At 38.5% G+C, this 25023-nt stretch overlaps 1 protein-coding gene across 1 annotated transcript in view; it reads left to right on the forward strand.

Moving 5' to 3' along the window:
• Nucleotides 1-22494, forward strand: part of LOC126168251 (set1/Ash2 histone methyltransferase complex subunit ASH2-like) — a 91975-nt gene extending 69481 nt beyond the window's left edge. The window contains exons 10-11 of the mRNA XM_049920541.1: nt 7638-7889; nt 20056-22494. Coding sequence (XP_049776498.1) covers nt 7638-7889; nt 20056-20160 — 357 coding nt within the window. The 3' untranslated portion in view covers nt 20161-22494. The remainder of the gene's footprint in view (nt 1-7637; nt 7890-20055) is intronic.
• The last annotated feature ends 2529 nt before the right edge of the window (nt 22495-25023 follow it).

Raw genomic sequence — 25023 nt, forward strand, 5'->3', positions numbered from 1 at the left:
CAGGTCAAGAAAATTAGACTTTAGCAAAAAACGGACGTAGCTGGTGGATTACTTAACTTTAATCCATAAATGATGAGCGTTGCTCTTGACAGTACATGATTACAGTATCAATAGTAACTGGTATTGGCGCCTTGCTAGGTCGTAGCAAATGACGTAGCTGAAGGCTATGCTAACTATTGTCTCGGCAAAGGAGAGTGTATTTTGTCAGTGAACCTTCGCTAGCAAAGTCGGTTGTACAACTGGGGCGAGTGCTAGGAAGTCTCTCTAGACCTGCCTTGTGGAGGCGCTCGGTCTGCAATCACTGATAGTGGTGACATGCGGGTCCGATGTATACTAACGGACCGCGGCCGATTTAAAGGTTACCACCTAGCAAGTGTAGTCTCTGGCGGTGACACCGCATTCCTCCCTCGCAAATCGGTGCACGGTTGTGGGATAAGGCTTCCGCCCACCGTGGGGAGGACCCCATGTTGACGTATGCGACGAGGTGGGGAGCCTAACAACAGGCGAGGCTGTGCCACCCACACCCTGCCATTCGGACCGCTGGGAGCTAGGAAACGCCTGAAAACCTGCTCCAGGGTGCACGCCAACATGCGGTGTATGCGCCCGCAGAGAGACAGGAGGGGCCGAAGGGTCGACCTCCGTCGGGCCAGGGTACCTGACGGGTGCAGACGACATATGGTCCGTAGCGGGCAAGAGTTCCATGTCGGAGGACAACTGGTCACGGGAAGCGATCGGCAGCGCGTGACCCAGGGAGGCGCCCGGTGGTTGCAGTGATGCGTTCACTGCGGGCGTCGCCGGCGGCGGCGTCGCGTCGCCATGGGGCAAAATGGAAGGCAGCGTCAGTAACACCTGGGGCTGAGGCGAGCCAGTAGATGGGTCCCCAGGGCGCTGACCAGACGGCACCGTCGCAGAAAGCAGACGGGGAGCGGCAGATCCCGTGCAACGACAGAGGCGCAGCTGATTGAGATGCTGACGCACCTAACCAGAGACCCCCAAAACCAGATACATAGTGCGGCCGAGGCAGTGAAGAATGCGCCCTTCGAGCCAACGCCGTGAACCTCGATAGTTGGGGTAGTAGACAACGTCGCCTGGGGCAAAAGCAGGTGTCTGCCACTGCACAGGAACCTGATGCAGTGGATGTAGCAAAGACATCAAGGTGCGATGAGGACGACCGTGAAGCAACTCAGCCGGCGAGCGACCATCTCGGGGCTGAGAGCGATACGAGGACAAAAAGAACAATACGCGTCCTCCCGAGAATGCGACTCTTTCAACTTCAACATCTGTGACTTGAAAGTCCTGACCAATCGTTCAGCGGCACCGTTTGACTGTGGCGCAAACGGCGCGGACGGCAGATGTTGAATACCATTGGCCTTGCAGAATGACTGAAATTCTGCGGACATGAATTGTGGGCCATTGTTGGGAACAATAGTCTGTGGAAGACCTTCAATGTAAAAGATAGCGGATAATGCTCGGATGGTGGCAGATGACGTCGTGGAAGACATCCGGACAACAAAAGGAAAATTACTGCATGAATCTACCATAACCAACCATCGAGCATTCCAGAATGGACCAGCAAAATCGATGTGTAAGCATTGCCAAGGGGAAGTGACTTTTGGCCATGCAAAGAATTTCCGCAGTGGTGCTGATTGTTGTTCGGCACACACCATGCAAGAAGAGCACATATTCGTAATCGGCATTGATTCCGAACCAAGTACAGTGCTGACGAGCAAGTTGTTTCGTTCTCACTATACCCCAATGTCCTTGGTGGAGAAGCTGTAAGACAGAGGACTGTAACGAACGTGGGACCACGACCCTGGACTGATCATTATCAGAACGCAACAGCAAAACACCACATCGTACAAAAAGTCTCTCGTGGTGAGCAAAAAATCAGCGAACCAACGGATCCCCGATCCGTGACTTTGACAAGGGCCATTGCGTAGCAACAAAACGCAGAACGGTAGCAAGGACAGGGTCGGCAGCTGTGGCTGTAGCTACACGACGAAAATCAATCGGAAACGATTCGACCACGTCATCGGTTTCCGAATCAATGAACATGCAAGCAAGTTCGAAGGAATTGAATGCTCTATCCTCAGCAACAGGCAAACGGGACAACGCATCGGCGTTTCCGTGCTTAGCAGTGAACCGATACAAGATACCGTAGCGGTACTGCGAGAGGAAAATAGACCAGCGAATGAACTTCTGCACTGTACGTGGAGGTACAGGCTTGGTTGGATGAAAAAGCGATGTCAAAGGTTTGTGGTCTGTGATGATGGTAAAGTGACGACCATATACAAGAAATCATGAAACTTTGTAACACCAAATACGAGAGCCAATGCTTCTTTCTCTATTTGTGAATAATGTCTTTGCGCAGACAAGAGCAATTTGGACGCAAAGGCAATAGGGCGATCGAATGGCGTAAGGCAAGTATTGGAAAGCAACGCCGATTTCAACTGGCGAAAGGTGCGTTCGCAGTCCATCATCCAGACAAACGGAACACCTTGACTGCGTAAGCGATGAAGCGGAGCTGAAATGAAAGAGGTGTGTGGGATATATTTATGATAATAGTTGATTTTTCCCAGCACACTTTGTAGCTGCTTCAAATTCTGCGGCGAAGGCAAGTCTTATATGGCACGGAGGTGCTCTGGACTGGGATGTATGCCCTGGGCATTGAGTACATGTCCCAGATAGGGTAAGTCATGAGCAAAAAACACACATTTGTCCTTCCGCAAGCGAAGACCATTTTGTTGCAAGACCTGAAATAATGTTCTGAGATTGGCTAAATGTTCTTCTTCCGTCTTACCGGAGATCACAATATCGTCCAGATAGTTTGCTGCAGTAGGAACCGATGCACATTGTAGATATTGCTGAAACAATGCAGGGGCGGATGCACACCCGAATGGCAGTCGTTTGAATCGATACAAACCAAGATGCGTGTTAACCACCAAAACGCGCTGGGATTCTTCGTCCACTGGTATTTGCAAGTACGCATCTGCTAGGTCCAACTTCAAAAATATTTACCTGGGCACAGTTTGTCAAAAAGATCTGCCGGGCAGGGTAAAGTAAAAGTTGCAATCACTAGTTGTGGATTCACTGTTGCCTTGAAGTCCACACAAAGTCTCAATTTTCCTGAATCTCGGCAAAGGAGAGCGTATTTTGTCAGTGAACCATCACTAGCAAAGTTGGTTGTACAACTGGGGCGAGTGCTAGGAAGTCTCTCTAGACCGCGGCCGATTTAAAGGCTACCACCTAGCAAGTGTCGTGTCTGGCAGTGACACCACAATATTATTCCTGTAATAAGATTTGCCTATCATGAGTGATTGTTTTTGTTTACAAGTTGCTGCCAGAGTGGTGCATGTTATGAGTGTTTTTGTTTACATGTCAGTGTCAGAGTGGTGCATATTGTAAGAGTTGGAAAATTGGAAATTTGTGGAAAGGTCTTATGGGACAAAACTGCTGAGGTCATCAGTTCCTAAGCTTACACACTACTTAATCTAACTTATGCTGAAGACAACACACACACCCATGCCCGAGGGAGGACTCGAACCTCTAATGGGGGGAGACTCGTGGACCGTGACAAGACGCCTCAGACCGTGTGGCTGTAAGAGTTGCTTGCTGTGCAGTTTGCTACCTGAATGATGAAACTGAGATTGCAAGGGACCTAACTTCTTATAAATAGTAACAGAATTAAGGAACTAGCAATAACCAGAGCAAAATTCATGGTGTACATTTTTAATAAAGGTCGTATGGTAAATTCACCACACTACTGAGAACTGCAGGAAGAGGCAAATTGTCATTCAAACATTTCAAAACATCAATAATTATTTGCTTGACAAAATATATACATATAAACACACCAAACTGTATTTAGAAACCACTACATTGCACATTTGTACTTTATCCTTTTGTGCCGTGTTTTCTTATGAAGGGCCAATTAACGTCCAACATCTTTCTTCTCCTTAAGTAGTGCTGATTTTTTACTGCTGAAACTATTTACATTAAAAAAAACATTTTCATCGGTTTATGTTTTTTCTTATCTACAATGTATGTCTTTTCTTTGCCCAGATATTGCAAAACCTAATGCAGGAAAAATATAAATTTTTCATGTGATCTTTGCAGTGTCTCATGAAAACAAAACAAACAATTAAATGAAGATTAAAAAGACATAAAACTGCAAAATCAATTACTATAACATGAAACAATGTAAAGTCCAGGTTGAAATATCAAAAATATTATGAAAAGGATAGATTTGCTACCCAACGTAAAGATGACATGTTAAGTTGCAGATGGGCACAACAGAAAGGCTGCTATAGACTTAGCTTTGGACTGAAGATTTCATCAGAAAAGAAAAGAAGACACACACACATACACATTTACACAAGCAAGCACAACTTGTGTATACATGACTGAGCAGTCTTTTCATTGTACCTGTCTGCAACTCAACATGTCATCTTTACTATAACATGAGTGATTGAAATGAGAACTGATTAACATCTTATGTTAGGAGATGATGCCACCTTTACCTGTTTAACACTCAGGGTGTTAGAAGACTACACTCAGCATAATCAATTGATTGTTGACATCACCAACCTACTCATGACAGGATTGACAGCTGATTTACTTGCTGTCATATGGTGGGCACCCACCGTAAGTAGTCAGCTTTGACAAGAAGCCCACTTGTGCAAAACAGATTTTACACTGCAGTGTCTTGAATCAGAATTTCACCTCTCAATCTTGGCTTTTTGTATTGTAGTGCTGCAGTAGGTTACTGGTGACAAAAATGGCACTTGTGTTATCAGCACTGATTATAGGCAAAGGGGGCAAAAGATGCTACTTGAAATATGACATAATGTTGCAACAGAGAAGTATGTTGTGATTTCTTTCATTAAAATATTTTTATTCACCAACAAAATTGCTCAGTTACTCCATAGAATTATGTTTTAGTTGTCATTAGCAACTATCCTTAGATCATATTAGTGCCTTCAAAATAATATTGTTTGCTGGAGAACATCCAACATTAAAATGTGATGTGAAAAAGGAGGTGTACTACACTTTCTCCCCAAGAGTATAATCATAACAGATATTTATTACCAACAACTCAGACATAGTTACTTACTTTGGTTTAATTGTTTATTTAGAAGAACCACTTTTAACATGATCACATATGCATTAAACATTTTATTACATAAAATAAATAAAGATATGAATGCATAATGAATAGGGAATGAAGATGGTGATGGTCAGAATGGAGGAAAAGCAACTGATAAAATTGCATCAAGTACATTGCAGCCTAAAGTCTACCCCACATGTCGTATTACGAAAGCAGTTACATGCAACTTGCTTATGGTATGATTTCACATTCCTTGTAGTTTCACAGTCTTGCCGTAAGATGGTTTTGAAGTTGATTTTATGATTCTCTCAACTCTATACTACGCAACTTCATCAAAAATGTTAGCAGTTACACATCTGATGAAATATACAGAATATTTTTAAAAAAAGTGTCAAATACTTAGAGATGTTAGTACTCATCGAAACAAGGAAAATAAGTCCAATAAACATGGGTCCAGAAATGTGTACTTTCCAAGATAAACATGTGTTTATAGGAAGAGCTGTGCGACAATTGGTTGCAGATATTAGCAGAGTCATTGCATTTGTGCTTTATCAGATGTGTCAGCAGGGTATTACAATGTTTACTCACATTACTCTTCCTACCATTAGGTGGTCTTAAGTCAGTTGTGTGGTTTGAGTCATGCTGTCGCCTACATTAGTTTTCACCACGTTTGTGTGCCTTATTGTACAATACTGTCAACCCTGGGTACATATTGTGGCGTTTTACCTTCTTTCAAATGTGAATTCACTTATAAGTTTACTGTTATTGTGCTGTTTGTATGTACAAATGGGGTAGTGCATTTACATTTTCTCTCTTTCGCCACTTATTAGCAATGGTAGCTTACTAACTGACAAGTGGAATGGCAGATATGATATTCTGCTATGGTTTAGTAAACGAATGTAGCCTATGAGCCCAAATCCTCTGTGCTGAACAATTTCCACAGTGCAGAGTACCCTCTGATAAGCTGTTTAGCAGACTTTTCCAGTTTCTGAAGGACACAGGTACCCTTGCATCTCAAAGGACTGACAGTGGAAGGCCCTGCACAGTCCACACATGTGCTACATTCATAGAAAGAAACCCCAGGGAGCATTGTGTATTGATTAGAAGCAGCTACAGCTGCAGAAGGTATGTCTCAGTATCTTATTTGGGGGGTAATTCGTGAACAGTTTCTGTATCCCATGTCATATAAAGTGCATTAAGGCTGTAAGGTCAAAGGGTCATAATGGCAGATGGTGGTTTTGTCACTGGCTGTGGTAGAAGTGTGCTACAGATCCACTGTTCACATACAAGATTTTATTTACCGATGAGGCAGGGTTCACAAGAGATGGCGTTGTGAATTTCCATAAACAGTATGTACAGGCAGATAAAAATCCCCGATCAATTCATTAAAGAGGGCATCAATGCTAATTCTCAATCAATGCATTGGCAGACATACTTGGCGATAGATTAATACGATCATATATGCTATCATGAATGTTAACAGGGGGCACATTATCTGGACTTTCTCATTAATGTATTGCCCACCTTGCAGGAGGCTGTGCCATTCCAGCAACGAATACAAATGTGATTCATGGATGATGGTGCACCAGCACACGTACACGATCCCAATGTGTGCGAATATCTGCAAGGTGTGGGGGGGGGGGGGGGGGTGCACACCTTGGCCTACTTCTTCCCCAGACCTCAATCCTGTAGACTTTTGGTTATGGGGACACTTGAAAGAATTGGTCTACCCCATGCCAGTCACTAATGTGCGGACACTAGAGGGCCACATCTTCACTGCATGCCTGCAGGTACAGCAGCTGCATATACTTCAAAGGCTGCATCATTCCTTGTGCCGGAAGGCAGAGGGATGCATTATCATAAATGGATGCCATGTTGATCACCTCCTATAAACACGTGTTTATTGCAGAAAATATGCATTTCTGGACCCATATTTATTGGACCTATTTTTCTTGTTTCAATTAGTATTACCACCTCACAAAGTATTTAACACTCTTTTTGAGCACCCTGTGTATATGGAAGAGCATATATTACTGTTCAATTTATTTATATCTGCTATTAATCTTAAAAAACTACATTTATTACATTGAGGAAGTGCTACAGGTTTTTGCATCTGGCCCATATATGATTTGTGCCTCTTGAGGTACAACTCAATAAACAAGATTTATAAGACCACATGAATTATGTTGTTGACAAAAAGTCTACGTGAAATTAGTACAATATAAGTCCAAGATTGTTCACTTGACTTCTATAGATGTAAAAATGAGCAACAAACACTGATTGATAAGAGTCAACCAATTAATTTACAAAAAAATACTGCATATAACATTTTTCATGTTGTTATTCTTGTAATCAATTTTTATAGTGCAGTAGCACATATCCTCATGTATACGTGATTAATTGTATATTTCCAGAACATATAAGTAATTGCTTCAAGACTGAATTCCATTGCTTCAGCTTTAATTAACATTTTTCTTACATTGACCAGGTTAAGACTAGTTACATTACAAATACCTTCTTTTCTTTACAGCCTCTAGTGAAATTCAAGAGCCACCTCTACTATGAAGAAAAAGATACAGTCAATGAAAAACTGAAGCAGCTTAAAATTATTCCTGGAAGTAAGCTGATCTTTTACAAAAATGGTGTCTCACAGGGTGTTGCTTTTACAGATATATATGGTGGTTCATATTATCCATCACTTTCACTGCATAAAAGTTCTACCGTTTCTGTAAATTTTGGACCAAATTTTAAATTTCCACCAACTGACTTTCCATTCAGACCAGTAAGTATAAGAATTATACCTTTCCTTTTCTGTGAGTGATGCAAATACACAGTTTTCTATTGCTTCATCATTTTGCCATACCGTTCTTGTTCCCCAATAGTATATGTTTCTCTATTGGTCTGATAAAGTTTCATATATTGTACCATGCAAGTGTCTGTTATTAGTGTGCTTATTGGTCACAGTTTCTTCCCAGGTATACACAAAAAGGTGTTTAAATTTATTTCGTATTTATTTATTTTGTGATTTTATGATAACAAACTGAAGTGAACATTTTTGTGGATGGAAGCTCAAATGTGCAAGCCAGATCATGAATAAAAACACTAAAAAAGCTTGTACATGGCAAGAAAGGTACATTAATAATTCAAGTTAATTTGGGAAAGCCTGTTTTGTTTGTGTTAAGTTTGTAATGTATGTTTCATTTTTGGTCAAAAAACACTCAGGTATCCTAATAATGGTATCATAATAAATTTGTAATAATAATAATATGACTGTAAAAATTGTTACTTTCCATAATAATAATAATAATAATAATAAAATAATAATGCCAGGGCTGTATCAAATGCTAATTTCAAATTACTTGTAATGAATAGGGAATTGAGAAGGTGATGGCCATGGATTGTTACTCAGAACCAGTCTAGCATTCATCAATAATGATTTAGGAAACCCAAATCAGGATGACTGGATTGGGTAACAGTTCTGAGTCTCATTATACTAACAGTATTTCCTTAATTGCAATTTAACCAAGTTAAATGGATATTCAGTATTCCTATTGAGAACAAGAGTAGTTTCTTAAGAGGAAACATGCGCTCTGTAAAAACATGTGAGTTGTCATTAACTTACTTTAATTCTTGTAGGCTTTGAAATTGTACACTACTGGTTAAAGCACATGTTTCTGAACTGTAAAAGAGAATATGCTCCATACATGTGGACCTAATTTCATTTTGTGTTAATGAATGTATTAAGCTGTTCCTTTCAAACATTCCCATGTGAAGGCTTCCTTATGGGAAACCTCTTTTCTTCTATATGGGAGTTCCTTGCAGGAGTTTATATCAATTGGAACCTCAGTGTGAAAATTCATAGCTTACTAAATAGTTTCTGACACAAGATTCATAAATTAACTACACATATGGTCTAAATGTATATTTTTTAGTTTCCTACCTGAATCACTAAGCGTTATACTTGTTTACTTACTTCCACCATGCTAGATGGCAACATGGCAGCAACTTGAAATGATTTAACAAAATTGTAAAAAACTACTGAAGTTGCATGGAAGTTTGTGTATATTAATTGATGGTTCGAAACTTGTAAAAAGACAAACTTTTGTGCCACTTTGAAAGTTTTTACAATTTTGTTGCATTGTGCTTGTATCTTCAGCAAATAAAAAAGGATTGGACCTTTCTGGTACACTCAGTGATAAGTCATTGATATACACAGAAGTTTGTTTTGAGAAGATTGCAATGTGTAACTAAAATGAACTTTCCACCCACAGATTATTGTCATGACCATAAGCAAGTGATTAAAAGTATAAAACTGTTCATGATCCCTGGCTCTAAGAATTAAGTATGATGTGAAGCAGGCTGTTAACTGATCTGCTCATGTGAGCTGGTTCGTGCTCGTGCCTCAGCTGTGAGCAAATGGTAGGCTCCTAGCAACTGATAGTGGGGAAGGGGGAGGAGAATGTGGAATCAGAACAAGGTAGCTTCTCAAGAGAAATGGTTGTCAGTGAGTCTAATTCTACAGCTGCTAACTTTATGTTGTACTGAGATTTACTTCACAGTTAAGTAATTTGCTTCATGGCACATTTATTTTCTGAGATTGTAGTAATGATGAGAAATTACAGTGAAGTGAAACTTACATCTCTTAATATTCTGATGAATCGAAAAATATCATACAGCTAAGTACAAAACATGGTTTTCTAATGACTGATGCCACTTTATAATGACTACCATTTTTGGACAACATTTTAATTGATATTAGCTGGTACTGTGTGACCATTTATCCAGACATTAACTATAAAGTAACAGGATATAAATGAATATTACTAATTTTGATTTTAACAAAAGCAACAATATCTGATACTGCCTTCTGAGCACTGCTAATTCAGAGACAAATTTTTAAGTATGGTAATGTTTGCTAGTAAGCTTCTCTGGGTACATTTCATTCTCTTCATTGTGGAAAAAAGTTGCTCACACATGTATGTAGATCCAAACATCAACATAATTGTAGTCGCAAACTTGTAAAATCAAGGAAATTTTTGTTGAGGAACATTTTTTAAAAAGTCTGCATGATTTAATTTTGTTATTAAACTTATCACACCACTGCTTGTCATACTGTAGGTCTATAAATTCCAACTGTATCTTAGTTTCCACACTATTAACATCAACTGAAAACAGAAGTAACATCAATTGAAAACAGAAGTTCTCATTTAACTTTTCAAAATCCTTTAAATAAATCTCAGATTTGCGGAGAAGATCAATGAACATATTTCAATACTCTGCTCCTATCATTAAAGGTGACGGCTTGGAGGAATGAGTAGTGTTTCCATTTCCCAGCTGTCTGTTCTACAAAGAGAGAATCATCTGGAACCTCTTATTGCAGTCTGAATGTGAAAATAGTTTAGGCCTTTATTTCTCTGCTCTGACATGATGAATATTGCTTCAGTCCCATGGCTTAACAGTGCTTTCTTTAATTTTTGCATCATTGCTTGTCAATCTTGGCCTTCTAAGAGTTCATAATCTTTTGTGTGGAAGGTGTTGTAATGTTACTCTAAACTGAAGTTTTTTGGACATTAAGCGTTCCAAATATGATCGTATCCCATAAACATCTAGGTCTCCTGTACTGACATGTTGTAAACTGATGTTGGTATGTCTGACCTTTACTTTAAAGTTCCTTTCCCAGCCATCATGATGCGTTTCATCTGTTAAGAAGAACTACTCACTACTTTAAACACTTACCTGTAATTCTATGTGCTCATATCTAAGGCTATGCTGTACCTGACACATGGTCATTCCTCTGAAGAAAGCACAGTGTTTGCATTTCCTCTGCACTTCATAATTGTGTCTGACTATCCCATTTTACTGCAAATGCAACTTTCTAGCAATTGAGCTACCATGAACAGTTGTTTGCCTAACAACTTCTTGAACAGCCCTGATGTGGATCTCCCATTTGCTGGAATCAGAGAATCTAAACTTAGTTGACTGATATTAGAGGAATCTCTCTCCACATGGTTTATGTGATTATGCTCAAATTCACTAAGCATCAGCTATGGTGCCTGCAGGAGTCAATACTACATTCTGCACACAGAATGGTGCTCTTAACCATTCTTCATGGTGTTGGATATTCACTCAGCATCCCACTCAATGTTGCATGTTGCGAGAGTGCAGCCACCATCAAAGGATCTAACACAGTTATGGCCATCATAGTGGGACACATCCAAATACACTGATGATGGAATTCATTTACTCACGCAGTCCGCATGCTGTTCCTCCACTATCTGAATTATTTATTGTGCTGTGCCACACATTGTTTGAATTTTACTAATTCTTTCTGGGGACTGCAATATTTAAAAAAGCTTTAGTATTTATCAGGAGAAGAAGTGATTTAAGAGCAAAAACCTGAAAAACACTTCTTTGGTTACCTTTACTGTACCAACTTATAAAATTCATTTTTTGTCATGTGAAATACAAAGTGATTTTCTGCCTCCTACCACATAAATAACAGTAAAACTAACTGTTGGGTTTTCCCCAACCCATATTGTTGTAACCTGTTAGACTGTATGCCATGTTCGCACAATTAAAAGTCTTTATTAACTCAAATAAGAAATTCAGCCTCCTTTTCATTTCCGTTATCCCCTGACAGTTAAATTTTCAGATTCATTCATGCAGTATATTATTTCTTCAGATATCTTCATATATTATTTTCTCTGTCATCTCTTACCTATACTGTGGATATGTAATCTAGTGTAATGATTGATAGTGTTGGCTTTCTTCTGTATCTTAACCTGTAATAGAAAAAAAATCTATTTCAAAATGTCTTCACTGTGGTCTTCATTGCAAAGACTGGTTTGACGCAGCACATTGTGCTAATCTATCATGTGTAAGCATCTGCATCTCTACATAACTATCACAACATACTTCCACTTAAATCTGCTTACTGTAGCTAAACCTTGTTTTTCTCTCTACCTCACACTTCAGTCTGCTACAGATGAGTGGCTGCTATTCTCTTATTTTACCAATAGCTCGTCCAGGAATTTCTATTATTGCTGTACTTGTTCTCCTTCTGCTATTTTTACCACTAACTCTTCCGTCCATTACCAAACTGACTACTTCTTTACACCTGAGGATTTGTCGTATCAGTTTATCACTTCTTTTAATCAACTGCTCTTGTAAATTTCCTTTCTTCCCAGTTTGATTCGGTACTTCTTCATTGGTTATTTGATCAATCTGTCTTATCTTCATCAGTCTTCTGTAGCACTACATTTCAGAGGCTTGTATTCTCTTCTTGTCTGCACCATTTAGATTCCATGTTTCACTTCCTTATTTCAGTTCCTTACAAGTTTACCTGCTCCATTGCCATATGTTTAACGTTGCTGCCTTTGGTGTAGAGGGTATGAGCCCTGGTACCTTCTCATATTTTTCTGAGGTTCTTAGGTATGGAACAGGACCCATCAGCCTCGTGAAACCAAATGAGGAACTGTTTGAATAAAGAAGCACTGGCACTACCAAGATTCATCTGCTGGCAATAACGGCTGAAGGGATGGTGACATACTGATGACAAGTCCCATGATCACAAACTGCTTCATGTACACCTTCTAGGCATCAGTGAGCAACTCAGAACAGGCCTAATCTGTGAGTGGTGATTACATTTACAAATCTGCACACTTCAGAAAAAATTTGCTTCTATTGCCAGCCTGCATTTTATATGCTCTCTGTTTTGGCCATCATCAATTGTTTTACTGTCCAAATGACAAAACTTGTCCACTGCTTTTAGTGTATAATATCCTATTCTAATTCCTTCAACATCAGGTGATTTCATTTGACTACATTTCATTTCCCTTGTTTTGCTTTTATTGAAGTTCATCTTAGAATCTCTCCTCTAAACATTACACATTTGTTCATCTGGTTTTCCAGGGCATTTGCCATCTCTGAAAGAATTACAATGTCACTAACAAATGTACAGACTGAATAATATGTGGGATAGGTTACAAACCTATATCACTCCCTTTTCAACTATTGCCTCATGTGTTCCTACATTTCTGTCTAACCCAAACTAATCTTACTTGAGATCAGTTTCTACCAGTCTTTCTGTTTTTCTATGGAAAATTGATGTTATTATTTTGCAGCCACAACTTATTAAACTGGTGGTTTAGTAACAGTCATACCTGCCTTCTTCTTTTTCCCCTTCTCCTTCTTTTTTCGAATGGGCCACCTAAGGACCACGATACTTAACTTTTCAGCCTGGAGAGAGACTTGATGTTTGCCCAGTAATCCCACATTCTCTGGCTATGTTTCTCCTTTGCCCAAAGGGCGCCGGTCTTTTTACGGGGTGATCCGTCCTGAAACCTCTTTTCTTTTAGTATGCTTCTGAGAAGTACTCAGTTTCTAATGTCACTTTCAGTTAAGATCAGTTCCTGGATGTCTTTCTTGACTTCTATCAGCCTTGGTGTCTTCCAGCTCTTCCAGTAGTTGAGAGGTCGTTTGGTTAGTCTTGTTTGGTCCATCCTTGTGATATGTCCATAGAAAGCGAGACATCTCTTCCTGGCTACACCTGTGATTTTCTCGGTTTGATTGTCTTCTGTACTCACCATCTGTTTTGACTGATGCCAGAATTTGTCTCAGGATCTTCCTCTCCTGAATCTCTAGTCTTTCCTGTTCAGATTCAAGAATTCTGAGGCATATAGGGCTTCAGGGCGGATAACTGTTTGGTAGTGTTTTAGTCTGCAATTGCGAGATAGGTATTTCTTATTATAGATGTTCTTGGTTAATCAATATGCTAATTGTAACTTATTAATCTGAGTTGTTAGTACTGTTCCTTTTGATAAATGATGTTCCAACAATTCTCTTAGATACCTAAATCTGTCAACTTTCTCAATCTGACCTCATTTCAGCTGTAGTTCACTGGGGGTATCATTGATGTTGGTGAGGTATTTTCTCTTTTCTAGTGACAATTGAAGTCCTGCCTTGGCAGCCTGGTGTTTGAGCATATTGAGCTGCTACTTAAACTGAGCTTGCTATAAGTGCCAGATCTTCTGTGAAAGCTAAACATTCTACTACTAGTCCTTTCCATTTGCATCCCAGGTAAATATTGCTCAGTATATTTTGTACTTTCATTTATTTTCACCACTCTCTGATCATGTTATTCAGTGCACAGTTGAAGAGAAGAGTTGAAAGTCCGTCTCCCTGTCTAACGCCTGTCTTTATCTCAAAGGTTTCTGAAAGTGTTCCCCTAAACTTTACTCATGATCTAGTGTTACTCGGGTTCTTTTGGATAAGGCTGTGGGTTTTCTGGCCCAGGCCTGTTTCCTGCAAAATTCTCATAAGAGTATATCTGTTGATTGAATCATATGCTTTCTTGAAGTCAACGAAGAAACTATGTACTGTTTATTTGCTAGTTTAATTTGACTTAATGCTGACTTCAAGTTAAGGATCTTTTCAGCACAAGAACATCCTTTTCTAAAACCACCCTGATAATCTCCAAGTTTTGGGTCCATTTTGGGTTCGGCTCTGTTCAATAATGTCTTAAGTAATATTTTATAGGTGACTGGTATCAATGAGATCCCTCTATAATTGTTGATGTCAGTCAAATCACCCTTCCTGTGTAAGCGATGGATCATAGCAGATGTCCAGTCATCTGGTAACTTCTCAGTGTCCCATATGTTCTGTAGAATCTCGGTCAACTTGTTGATTGCTTTGTCTCCAGCCTGCTCCCATAGTAGTGCAACCATAGCGTCTTCTCCTGGTGCTTTGCTACTCTTCAAGGACTGAATGATGTTTTTCACTTCTTCTTCTGTTGGAGGGTGAGACTTTGGTTGTGTGGGACTGTCTTAATAGATAAAGGAGGTTTTAGGGGACTCACAGGTGATAATATTCTCAAAATATTTGGCCAATATGCGGCAGTTGTCTTTGTCATTATAGGCTATGTTTCCATCTGGTTCTTTGAAGTATAAGTTGGGTGGGGCATAGCTTCTAAGGTTTCGCTTGAAAGTTTGGTAAAAGTTTCTAGTGTTATTCTTCTTGAAATCTTCATCTAATTGAGTAATTGGTCCTGAATGTGCTGATGTTTAACCTACCTGATGATTTTGGCAGTTAGCCGGCACTGTTCTATGAACTCCACCTTATTTGTTTCGGACTTCTGTGAGCTCCATCTTAGCCAAGCTGCTTGTCTCTTTGCAATCACTTGGTCTCAGGTTCTTGTCCGGCACTCATGTTTCTTTTGATTCTTTAGTGGAGCAACTTCTGTTGCGGCTTTTACTAATTTGTCCCTTAGTTGGTCCCACTTGTTGCATTCATGATCTAGTGTTTGCATTCAGTCTGTAAGCATATTGCAGGTTTTCAGTTTTTTCAAGTCAAACTTGGTAAGTTTGGGAGTTTGAGACTTTCTTGTATTCCTAGGGGACTTCTCTACAGGACGTCCTTGAAATGGCCACATGATCTATTTGAATCTCTCCTAGGAATTTATTGGGTGAAGTCCATGTCTTCTGTTTTCTTGGTAGATGCTTAAAGGCCATTGATTTCATTACTATGTTAAATGCTTTACAGTGTCTCACAAGTCGTTCTCCATTTCTGTTAGTGCACATGTGAGCTGGCTATTACTCCACTATATATTTATACTTCCGCTGCTCTTTCCTTAACTGGGCGTTAGAATCACCCAGTAATATGATTGTATTCCACTCTGGGATCTTGCCAATAGTGTCCTCGAGTTCTTCCCAAAATTGCTCTGTACCTTCAGGGTTTCTCTTGTTGTCCTGGTTAATAGGTACGTGTACATTGACAATGGTGTAAACCTTACTGGAGAAACGAAATATTAATAGGGTCACTGGACTGTTAGGTAAATGGAAGTTGATAACTGAATCAAGTATTTTGTTACTGACAGTGAATCCAGTTCCCAGGTGAGTGATGTTCTTCATCTTCCTACATCCCACTTTGCCCTTGAAGATTCGATAACCCTGAGATTACAAGGCATGTTCATCTGTATACCTGGTCTCTTGTACCGCTGTGATAGGAATCTTGTGTTGTGTCAGTGTGTCTGTCAGATGCTTGAACTTGCCCATCTTGAGCAAGTAGTTGACATCCAGCATGGCAAAGTAGTTGCATTGTTTATGCCATATCTTGTTTCTAGAGGTTTCATGATGCTCCAACTCATCCTTGTAACATGTTGGTATGGGCTCCCCGGAATCCAAAGGCCCACTAATGTTGTCAAAGGCGACGGTGGATTAACTACTACCTGGGGTAATTATAATCGTAAGTTTGTCCTCCATGCTTTCGTTGAAAATGCTGTTGGGTGGATTAGGATTGTTACGACCTAATCATGTTACTACCGAGGTTGTAAGCTCCAATAGGTTTACTCCCTTAGATTAGTTGCCTTCCAAGGCTATGGAGACCAACCTTCCTCTTGTGGTTCTTCCGCCTTCCTTGCCGTTGTGATTGTATCAACCATCTTCATCTGCCTTGGAAGCCATTGACCAGTTTTCACCTGTACCCTAAGCAGGGGCCCTTACAGGGTGCTAACAGCTGGGCCAACTGAACCCAGTTTTTTTATGAGGTGTTACTCCACCCACTCCTCCTTCCTCAACACTTGTAAGATGATGCCCCAGGCTTGTGACTGGTATAGTGGAGTTACCTGCCTTCCATTGAATTAAAATTACTACATTCTTCTTTAAATAAGAACATATTTTGCCTGTCTCATATATCTTGCATACTGGATGAAGTACTTTTGGTATGGCACAGTCTCCCAAAGAATCAATCAATAATTCTGAGGGAATGTAATCTATGACAGGTGCCTTGTGTTCACATGGGTTTTTCAATGTTCTGTCAGATCGTTCTCATGGTATCATGTCTCGCATCTCTTCCCCATGCACTTCCTCTTGCCTTTCCATAATATTAATGTTTCTAACGTATAGCTCTTTTATCAGTTCGTTCCACCTTTTGGCCTACCCGTATTTTTACATAGTGTACTGACTTGCCATCTATGCTGTTGATATTCATGCATCTGATGTGCTTTTTCCAAAGGTTTCTATAATTTACCTAAATGCATCCCATGTCTCTCCCATTGCCATGCATGCAACTACAGCTTTGCGTTTCTCTTCTAACTATTCTAGATTTATCATTCTACATTCTGATTTATCATTCTACATTTCCTGTCATTTCACATTCTTCATTTCCTGCATGATTATACTTCCTGTTTTCATCAGTAAAATTCAATAAGGTCTGCTTGTGTCTGTGTATATGTAGATGGATATGTGTGTGTGTGCGAGTGTATACCTGTCCTCTTTTCCCCCTAAGGTAAGTCTTTCCGCTCCCGGGATTGGGATGACTCCTTACCCTCTCCCTTTAAAACCCAAATCCTTTTGTCTTTCCCTCTCCTTCCCTCTTTCCTGACGAGGCAACCGTTGGTTGCGAAAGCTAGAATTTTGTGTGTATGTTTGTGTTTGTTTGTATGTCTATCGACCTGCCAGCACTTTTGTTTGGTAAGTCTCATCATCTTTCTTTTCAATATCTCATATGTTATTCAAGAATCACTTCTGGGACTTTTTTCCTCCTTTTGATCCAATACTGTTTTCACTGTTTCAGCTCTCAGTTTCCCATTTGTCTTCTATTGTATTCATTTCCCCTACCTCAGACAATCATTTCCTAGTGCTTGTCTCTCAACACTGCTTTAAACTCTCAACATCCTCTGGTTCTTCCAGTTGAGCCAGATCCCATCTCTTTAAATTCATATCTTTTTGCAATTTCTTCAGTTGTTATCTGCAGTTCATAATCAATAAATTAAGGTCAACATTCCCATTTTTCCCTGGACATGTTTTGTATTTTGAAATGTGGTTTCCAGATCTCTGTCTTACCTCTATGTGATCAGTCTGAAACCTTCCTGGTGTCTCTAAGCCTCTCCCACCTATACACCATTCTTTCATGATACTTAAACCAAGTGTTTGCAATGACTGAATTGTGTTGTGTCTAAAATTCTACAAAGCAGCTTCCCTTTTCAGTCCTTCTACTATATTCTCTTCTCTTCCTTTTCCTTCCCTTTCCTGCTCATGAACTTCAGATCCCCATGATAATTAAATTCTCATCAGCCTTAACAAACTATATAATTTGAATATAATAGAGGGAAACATTCCACATGGGAAAAATATATTTAAAAAGAATATATTTAAAAAGAAAGATGATGAGACTTACCAAACAAAAGCGCTGGCAGGTCGATAGACACACAAACAAACACAAACATACACACAAAATTCTAGCTTTCGCAACCAACGGTTGCCTCGTCAGGAAAGAGGGTTGGTTGCGAAAACTAGAATTTTGTGTGTATGTTTGTGTTTGTTTGTGTGTCTATCGACCTGCCAGCGCTTTTGTTTGGTAAGTCTCATCATCTTTATTTTTAAACTATATAATTTCTTTTATCTCATACATGCTTTTAGTATCTTCATCTTTAACTGTATTCAACTTTTGTCCTACATTCATTGTAACTAACTAGTCTCTCTTTTATCATCATGGATACTGCTTTGGACAGCTTTTAATAGAACAAATAGTATGTTTGATATGTGCCTCAATCAAGTTCTTCTAAAAAGAAATCCTTTTGAAATTGAAATCATGTACCTCCAATAAAGCAGTGTGTTCATGGAATATAATAAAATAATATTAGCTTTGTTTCCCTTTTCTCTTTTTATGGTTACTAAAATTGCTAGTAAATTGTTAACAGTGGAAAGCAAGCCTTGCAATGATATTCTTCATTCACTATTAAGCTACCATCGCTTCCTGACATACACATGAGCCAGAAATTGCTTGATGTGTGTTCTGATGGTCATACTTTTTGATGAGTTGGTTAATTATTATTTGACATTGTTGTGACAATAGCCACACAAGACTAGTAGTAAGGTTTTCAGAAAATTTTTCTGTTGAATGGATGTTAATTAATATTCTTAACTTATGTGGCAATGAGGTGGTCATATCTATATCTTTGGTGAACCATATTACAGAGAGTCAAATACACTCATTGTATGTTCTTTTCATTTTTAAATTTGCTCCAGTCAGTCTCTCATATTTCAGTCACCATTGTCACAATTTGTCATGAGGATGTTAATGTTTAATTTTATTTGAGTCTCCCGTTGTTGGCTTAAAATCTTCCTTGGTAAATCTCTAAGCAGCACCTTTCTGATGACGTCAACAATCGGAGCTGCAGTACTTGTCTCTTCTAAAAGTCTTTCAGTACTGAAGCTTTCAAACATTTTTTTTAAATATTATGTAATTCGATGGGGGGGGGGGGAGGACTACTCACCAAGCAGTGGCAGAAGAAAACATATACAAAGGTTAAAGACATACGCATGTTTTGGAACTAGCAGCTTCTTCTTTTGGCAGAGAGGTTAAAGAGCAAAGAAGAGGGATGAAGGAAAAGGACTGGCAAGGTTTAGGAAATTGGGAGAATTCAGAACAGTTGTCTCGAAACCTGGATCAGGGGAGACTTACTGGACGAGATGAAAGGGAAATTGATGATACCAAGTTTTAGTACTGTTCACATTGGCATGCAGTGGTATTTCATGAGGTGTAAATGCTACAATTTGATTTTCATGGTGTGAGACATACAAATGTGTTTCTTGCTGTTGAAGCCCACATTCAAATTTGTTTATCTTTGTGTAATACACGTGTGTGAATATTAATGACAATACTGAAGAATTGAGAAAAGGAGAAAGAGGTCCAGACAATACTGAATAAAAAAAATACAGAAAAGAAAGAGCTGTTACACAGTTGATTAGTAATTCACTTGTTGAATTTTGTTGATGTAAGCTATTTCCATTAATGTCAAAAAATTCTTGGACTATGTAATTGTCCCCCTATCTCTTTTTCCATTACCTCTCTCTTTGAGTAACAGTACAATTTCCCAAGACATTAAACATTGTGTTTTTGTACATAATTCCTTTTAATACTAATAGATAATTTTGTCTTTCTTTTTGAAGATGTCTGAGAAAGCAGAGGAAGCCATTTGTGAACAAGCTTTAGCAGACATCCTGTACTTAACGGAAAATGAGGGGCGACTCCGTCTTGACATTTATGGATCGTAACTGCTACATATTATTGGAGTTGTTGTTAACTTTATGATACTTTCAAGAGCTTTTTTTGGCAAAGTTGTAAAATATAATTTTGCTGATTGCCAAAGTGATATATATTTGTGATGTTAGTTTTGCTGTGAATACTATGTCAGTAAAATTATATACATAAGATACTTGAAACTATATTCTGTGATGATATTTATATTTTTTCTGTTCTGGTGTCAATGGAGCATCATGTCCATTGATCAGAGTGTAAAGCACCATTTTAATTCCAGTGCATGAAGTCAGTGACTCACTGCATTTCACTGTGTAAAATGATTGTACGTTTTAACATTAGGAACAACCTGGAACAAAATGTGATAGCTGTGAGGGCTGCTGTACTTTAATGTTGTGCCTTAAATTTGTTGATTCTGTGAAACAATGGTTATTTACAGATATATATATATATACATATATATGTATATAATATGGGAATTTATATATTTCCAGAAAAAATTGCATTTATCTCCAATATAATCATTGTAAATAAATGATTGTAAGCCATTTTCGGATGGTAGCGTATTTTTGTATAGAGATTTAAAAATACAGCTTGTGAATACCTTCTCTAATCAATGATTTAATTTAATGTGTAAAGCTTTTGAGAGTTTCTGGACCAGCTTACAGATCAAGCTTCTTGACTGTGTATTTTATATGCAGTGTGAACTTACTGCATACACTGCCAGTACCAAGAATTTAGTCTTTGGTAAAGTTGGTGTTGAGAGAGGACCCATTCTATTAAATGTACCTCTCTTGAATACTTAAGAAAGGAGTTCATTTCACCATGTAATTCTATTTTTTCCAACGTTGGATTCGCTTGTAGCTAGGTAGTTGCAGCATACATATTTCATACCATGTGCTTTAGTAAAAGAAAGAAGGAACAAACATGGAAAATATTATTCTGGCTTTTTGTTTAATTTACTGCTTTCTCTACATTATTTTGACATGTATGGATGTGAAATGGAATTTTACTTTTTGTAAAATTTGATTTGGATATTATCACATTAGAATGAATATTCACTCTGCAGAGAAGTGTGTGCCAATTTGGAACTTCCTGACAAATCTGTGTGCCAGATCGAGACTCAAACCTGGTACCTTTGCCTTTCACAGGCAAGTGCTCTACCTACTGACCTATCCAGCATGACTCACAAATTGCCCTCACTGTTTTACTTACACCAGTTCCTCATCTCTTACTTCCCAAACTTTACAAAGTTCCCTGGCATACCTGGCAGGGCTAGCATTTTGAAGAAAGGGTATTGCAGTCCGGCACACAGTTTTAATCTGCCAGGAAGTTTCATTATCATAGTATTTTTCTAAAGCATAATTTTAAGTGTAGATAAAAAGCTGTATATATGTATTTAAGTTTCATCAGAATGTTTCAGTGTGTCAAGGATTGTAAGACACGGTCATGTATTAAGGGCACAACTCTTTTTAATATGTATCTAGGTTATACCATAAGGAGAACAGTCAAGAATTAGAGTGTCATATCTCAGTTCATGGAAGAATAATACAGTGCTGCTCTAAAGGGAAGCCTCCAAATTTACTTGGGAGAATAAAAATAGTTAACCTGTTTTGAGGACTTAACATATGTGGGAGCCAAATTTATGATAATGTAGTGTGGATCTCAATATTGTTCACCAGTCAGCTTAAGAATCTGTCAACTGAAAGTGACACCTGAAATGAGGAAAAACATAAAAGCAGTACTGTCCTGTGGTTTATTCCCAAAAATATGTTTACCAAGATATAGGAGAATAGGGCATTATCAAAAACTACTATATTTGGTTAATTGATTCTAGTGTTTTTCAAGTATTTCTACATTTGCAACAAGTGGACTGTCAAGTCATACAACAAAAACATTATTGCTATTTTCAAGTTGTGGAATTAAAATTATAATGCTGAGTGTATCCTGATTTTGTAAAAAGAACAAGAATAAGAATGTTGGTTGGTAATCAAAGAAGTGAACGTCATCTGTCTTCCCATTTGCTTTAATGAAAATCTTCTGTTTCTTGGGCCACATATTATGAGGAACTGGAAAGAATTTGGAACAATTCATTATGCATCAAGTTTTGTAGCAAAAGATTGCAAGAAGAACTGCTGTGAGGTATTTATTTTAGGCCATAATTTGATGGACCTGTGTCTACATGTTATTCCAATTACAGCAAAATACTTCTTTGTGTGATGTTGTGTAACTAGAACTTCAACCCAAACACATGCCACTAGAGGGATTGAAATAAAATATGTAAGTAACATAAAAATGTATGTTTTGAACAAGGCATCCTACTCCATTCTGTTGTCGTTTTACTGCCTCTTTTTTGTTGTATTATTGTGCTTTTGTCTTCTTTGAACTTTACAACTTCTCAGCATTTTGAAATTGACTGCATATGTCATTAGTAATACTAAATAGTCAGGCATTTAAATCATGTCTCTGATGCTCTGTTATTTCTGTTCTATTATAAACTCATTGTTATGTTTTTCCTGACGTGGCCTTTAATTGTAGTTCTCCTTTCATGTTGTCTTTTACAAGTTTTAATACTCCTGTTATTTCTTTGATTTCTTCTTCAAGCAACAATTGTTAACAGTAACTCCACTAATTAGTAGAAAAACGAAATTGTTTAGGCTTCTTGGGTTGCTTCATGATGTGCTGCTCATTAGTAGTGTTCTCTGAATACTTGGGTAAAAGTTGTTTGTTTGTTTCTGTCATGTTTCCCAGTGCAAGGAGCTATTTTTGTTAAAAACTAGGATTTCAAAGGCAAGATTATACTAGTTACACCATGCACAAAGGCATTTAAGCAATTATTTATCAAATGATCCATATGTGAATGGAACTGGAGAAGCCCAGTAACTGATACAATAGGATGTACTCTCCGTCAAGCACTACACAGTGGTTTGTAGAATATTGATGATGTAAATACAGAAGTGGAAACAGAAGATTCATCTTCCATTACTGGTGGTAAACTAATACTTTCAGATTCATCAGAAAAAACATAATGTTAACATAACAAGGAAGTTTATGTGGTTACGTTAACTTTTACACCTATTTTCATCTCTAAAGCACCTGGAAGAATAAATATGAATGAATTTATACCACAAGTACACAACAATATAAAAATTATTAGGATTACAGAACTGTACATGATCTCTAACTTTGAGGAAGCAGTATGGTGTGAAACCACAAAGTGCAGCGAACAGAGCCTCTTAGTGGCATGTTATGTGCCAAAGGGAGCCTGATTGTGTTACTAGTACTTTCCATACCTTGCAGTTTGTTTATGAATCCACAAAGAATCAATGTTAGTTGCTGATGGACCATGCTGAACAAGTTTCTGACTGACAATATTCTAGACATCTTTAATGGGTGACATGTCAGGCAAATATGCAAGCAAGGAGAGCAGTGAAGCTACCTGAAACATAGGCCCGTACCATGAGCTCTTAAACCTCCCAGGTGTAGCAGTTTCTAACCATATTATTCTCAGTTTGTAAGAGAGATCACCTCTTGTATCCAATGGTTCCCCAAACCACCACACTTATTGTTAGTCCATTATGTTGTTCAGACATGAAAGATGGAGAATCATGAAAGCAGCTGAATGTAAATGGAAGAAGTTGAAGAGTATTGTAAAGGGTTCGTAAAGTGTATCCCAGGAAAGTTGTGAAGGATGGGAAAGAGCTGCTGTGGATCAAAAATAGTGCTCAAAAGCTGTGACCAAAAGCAATGAGGGCATCATCTTAAATTTAAACATAACCAAAGCCTTGCAGACAAACAACAACTGAATGAAGCCAAAATCAGTGTCAGGAGAGCAGTGCGTGAAGCATTCACTGAATTCAAAAGTAAAGTTCTATCTACCCATCTCCCAAAAAAAGTCCTAAGAAGTTTCTATCTTGTACTGAATCAGTGATGGATCAAAGAATTTGACCAGTCTCAGTGACCATACTGGCACCAAAGCAGAGCACAATAGAGAGAAGGTCAAAATACTAAAATCTTTTTCTAAAACTATTTGACAGATTAGGACCATAATGTAGTTCCCCCTTTCAGTTGTTGCATAAACATCAGAGTGACAGATATTGAAACAAGAAGCAGTAAGATAGGAAATCAACTAAAATCGCAAAAGGGGAAAGACAAGTGGACCCGATGGTCAAACTCAGAAGCAAGCAGATAACAGCACACAAGTTTGCCAAGTCCATGACTACTGCAAAGCAATTGATGCAACTCTGCACAGTTATCTTATGAACAAAATATAAGCATATAGAGTGTACCTGGATTCAAGAGTTCCTAACAAATAGGACATAGCATGTCATCGCTAACAGAGAGAAGTCTTAAGATGTAATAATAGTTCCAGGCATTCACCATCACACTGTAATACGAGAATTACTGTTCACAATTTGCCACATACTCTGAGTTTCCAGCAGTTATTTTGATTTAAAATGTACGATATCTGGACGGTACTGGGACTTGCTTATTTATCAAGTATTTTAATTTAAAACAACAAAAACTCCAGGTAGGGCTATCAACAAAGTAGTAAAAGACAGATAGCTGCTTACCATAAAGAAGACACATTTCAAGTTTCAGATAGGCACAATTAAAAGAATAAAAAATAAAAAGGCATTCTGGCCCGAGATGCTGGAGTTGACACTTGCGTGTGTGTGTGTGTGTGTGTGTGTGTGTGTGTGTGTGTGTGTGTGTGTGTGTGAGGTGCACTTGTTTGTGTGTGAATGGTGTGTGTCTCTCTTTGACTGATGAAGGCTGTGACCAAAAGCTTTATGTAAGTGTCTTTTAATTGTGCCTGTCTGCAACTTGATGTATCTTCTTTATGGTAAGTATTGTAATTTGGTAGATTTTTCTGTGTG

This window comes from Schistocerca cancellata, chromosome 1 (assembly GCF_023864275.1).
Source record: "Schistocerca cancellata isolate TAMUIC-IGC-003103 chromosome 1, iqSchCanc2.1, whole genome shotgun sequence".
In the NCBI taxonomy this organism is placed as follows: Eukaryota; Metazoa; Arthropoda; class Insecta; order Orthoptera; family Acrididae; genus Schistocerca; species Schistocerca cancellata.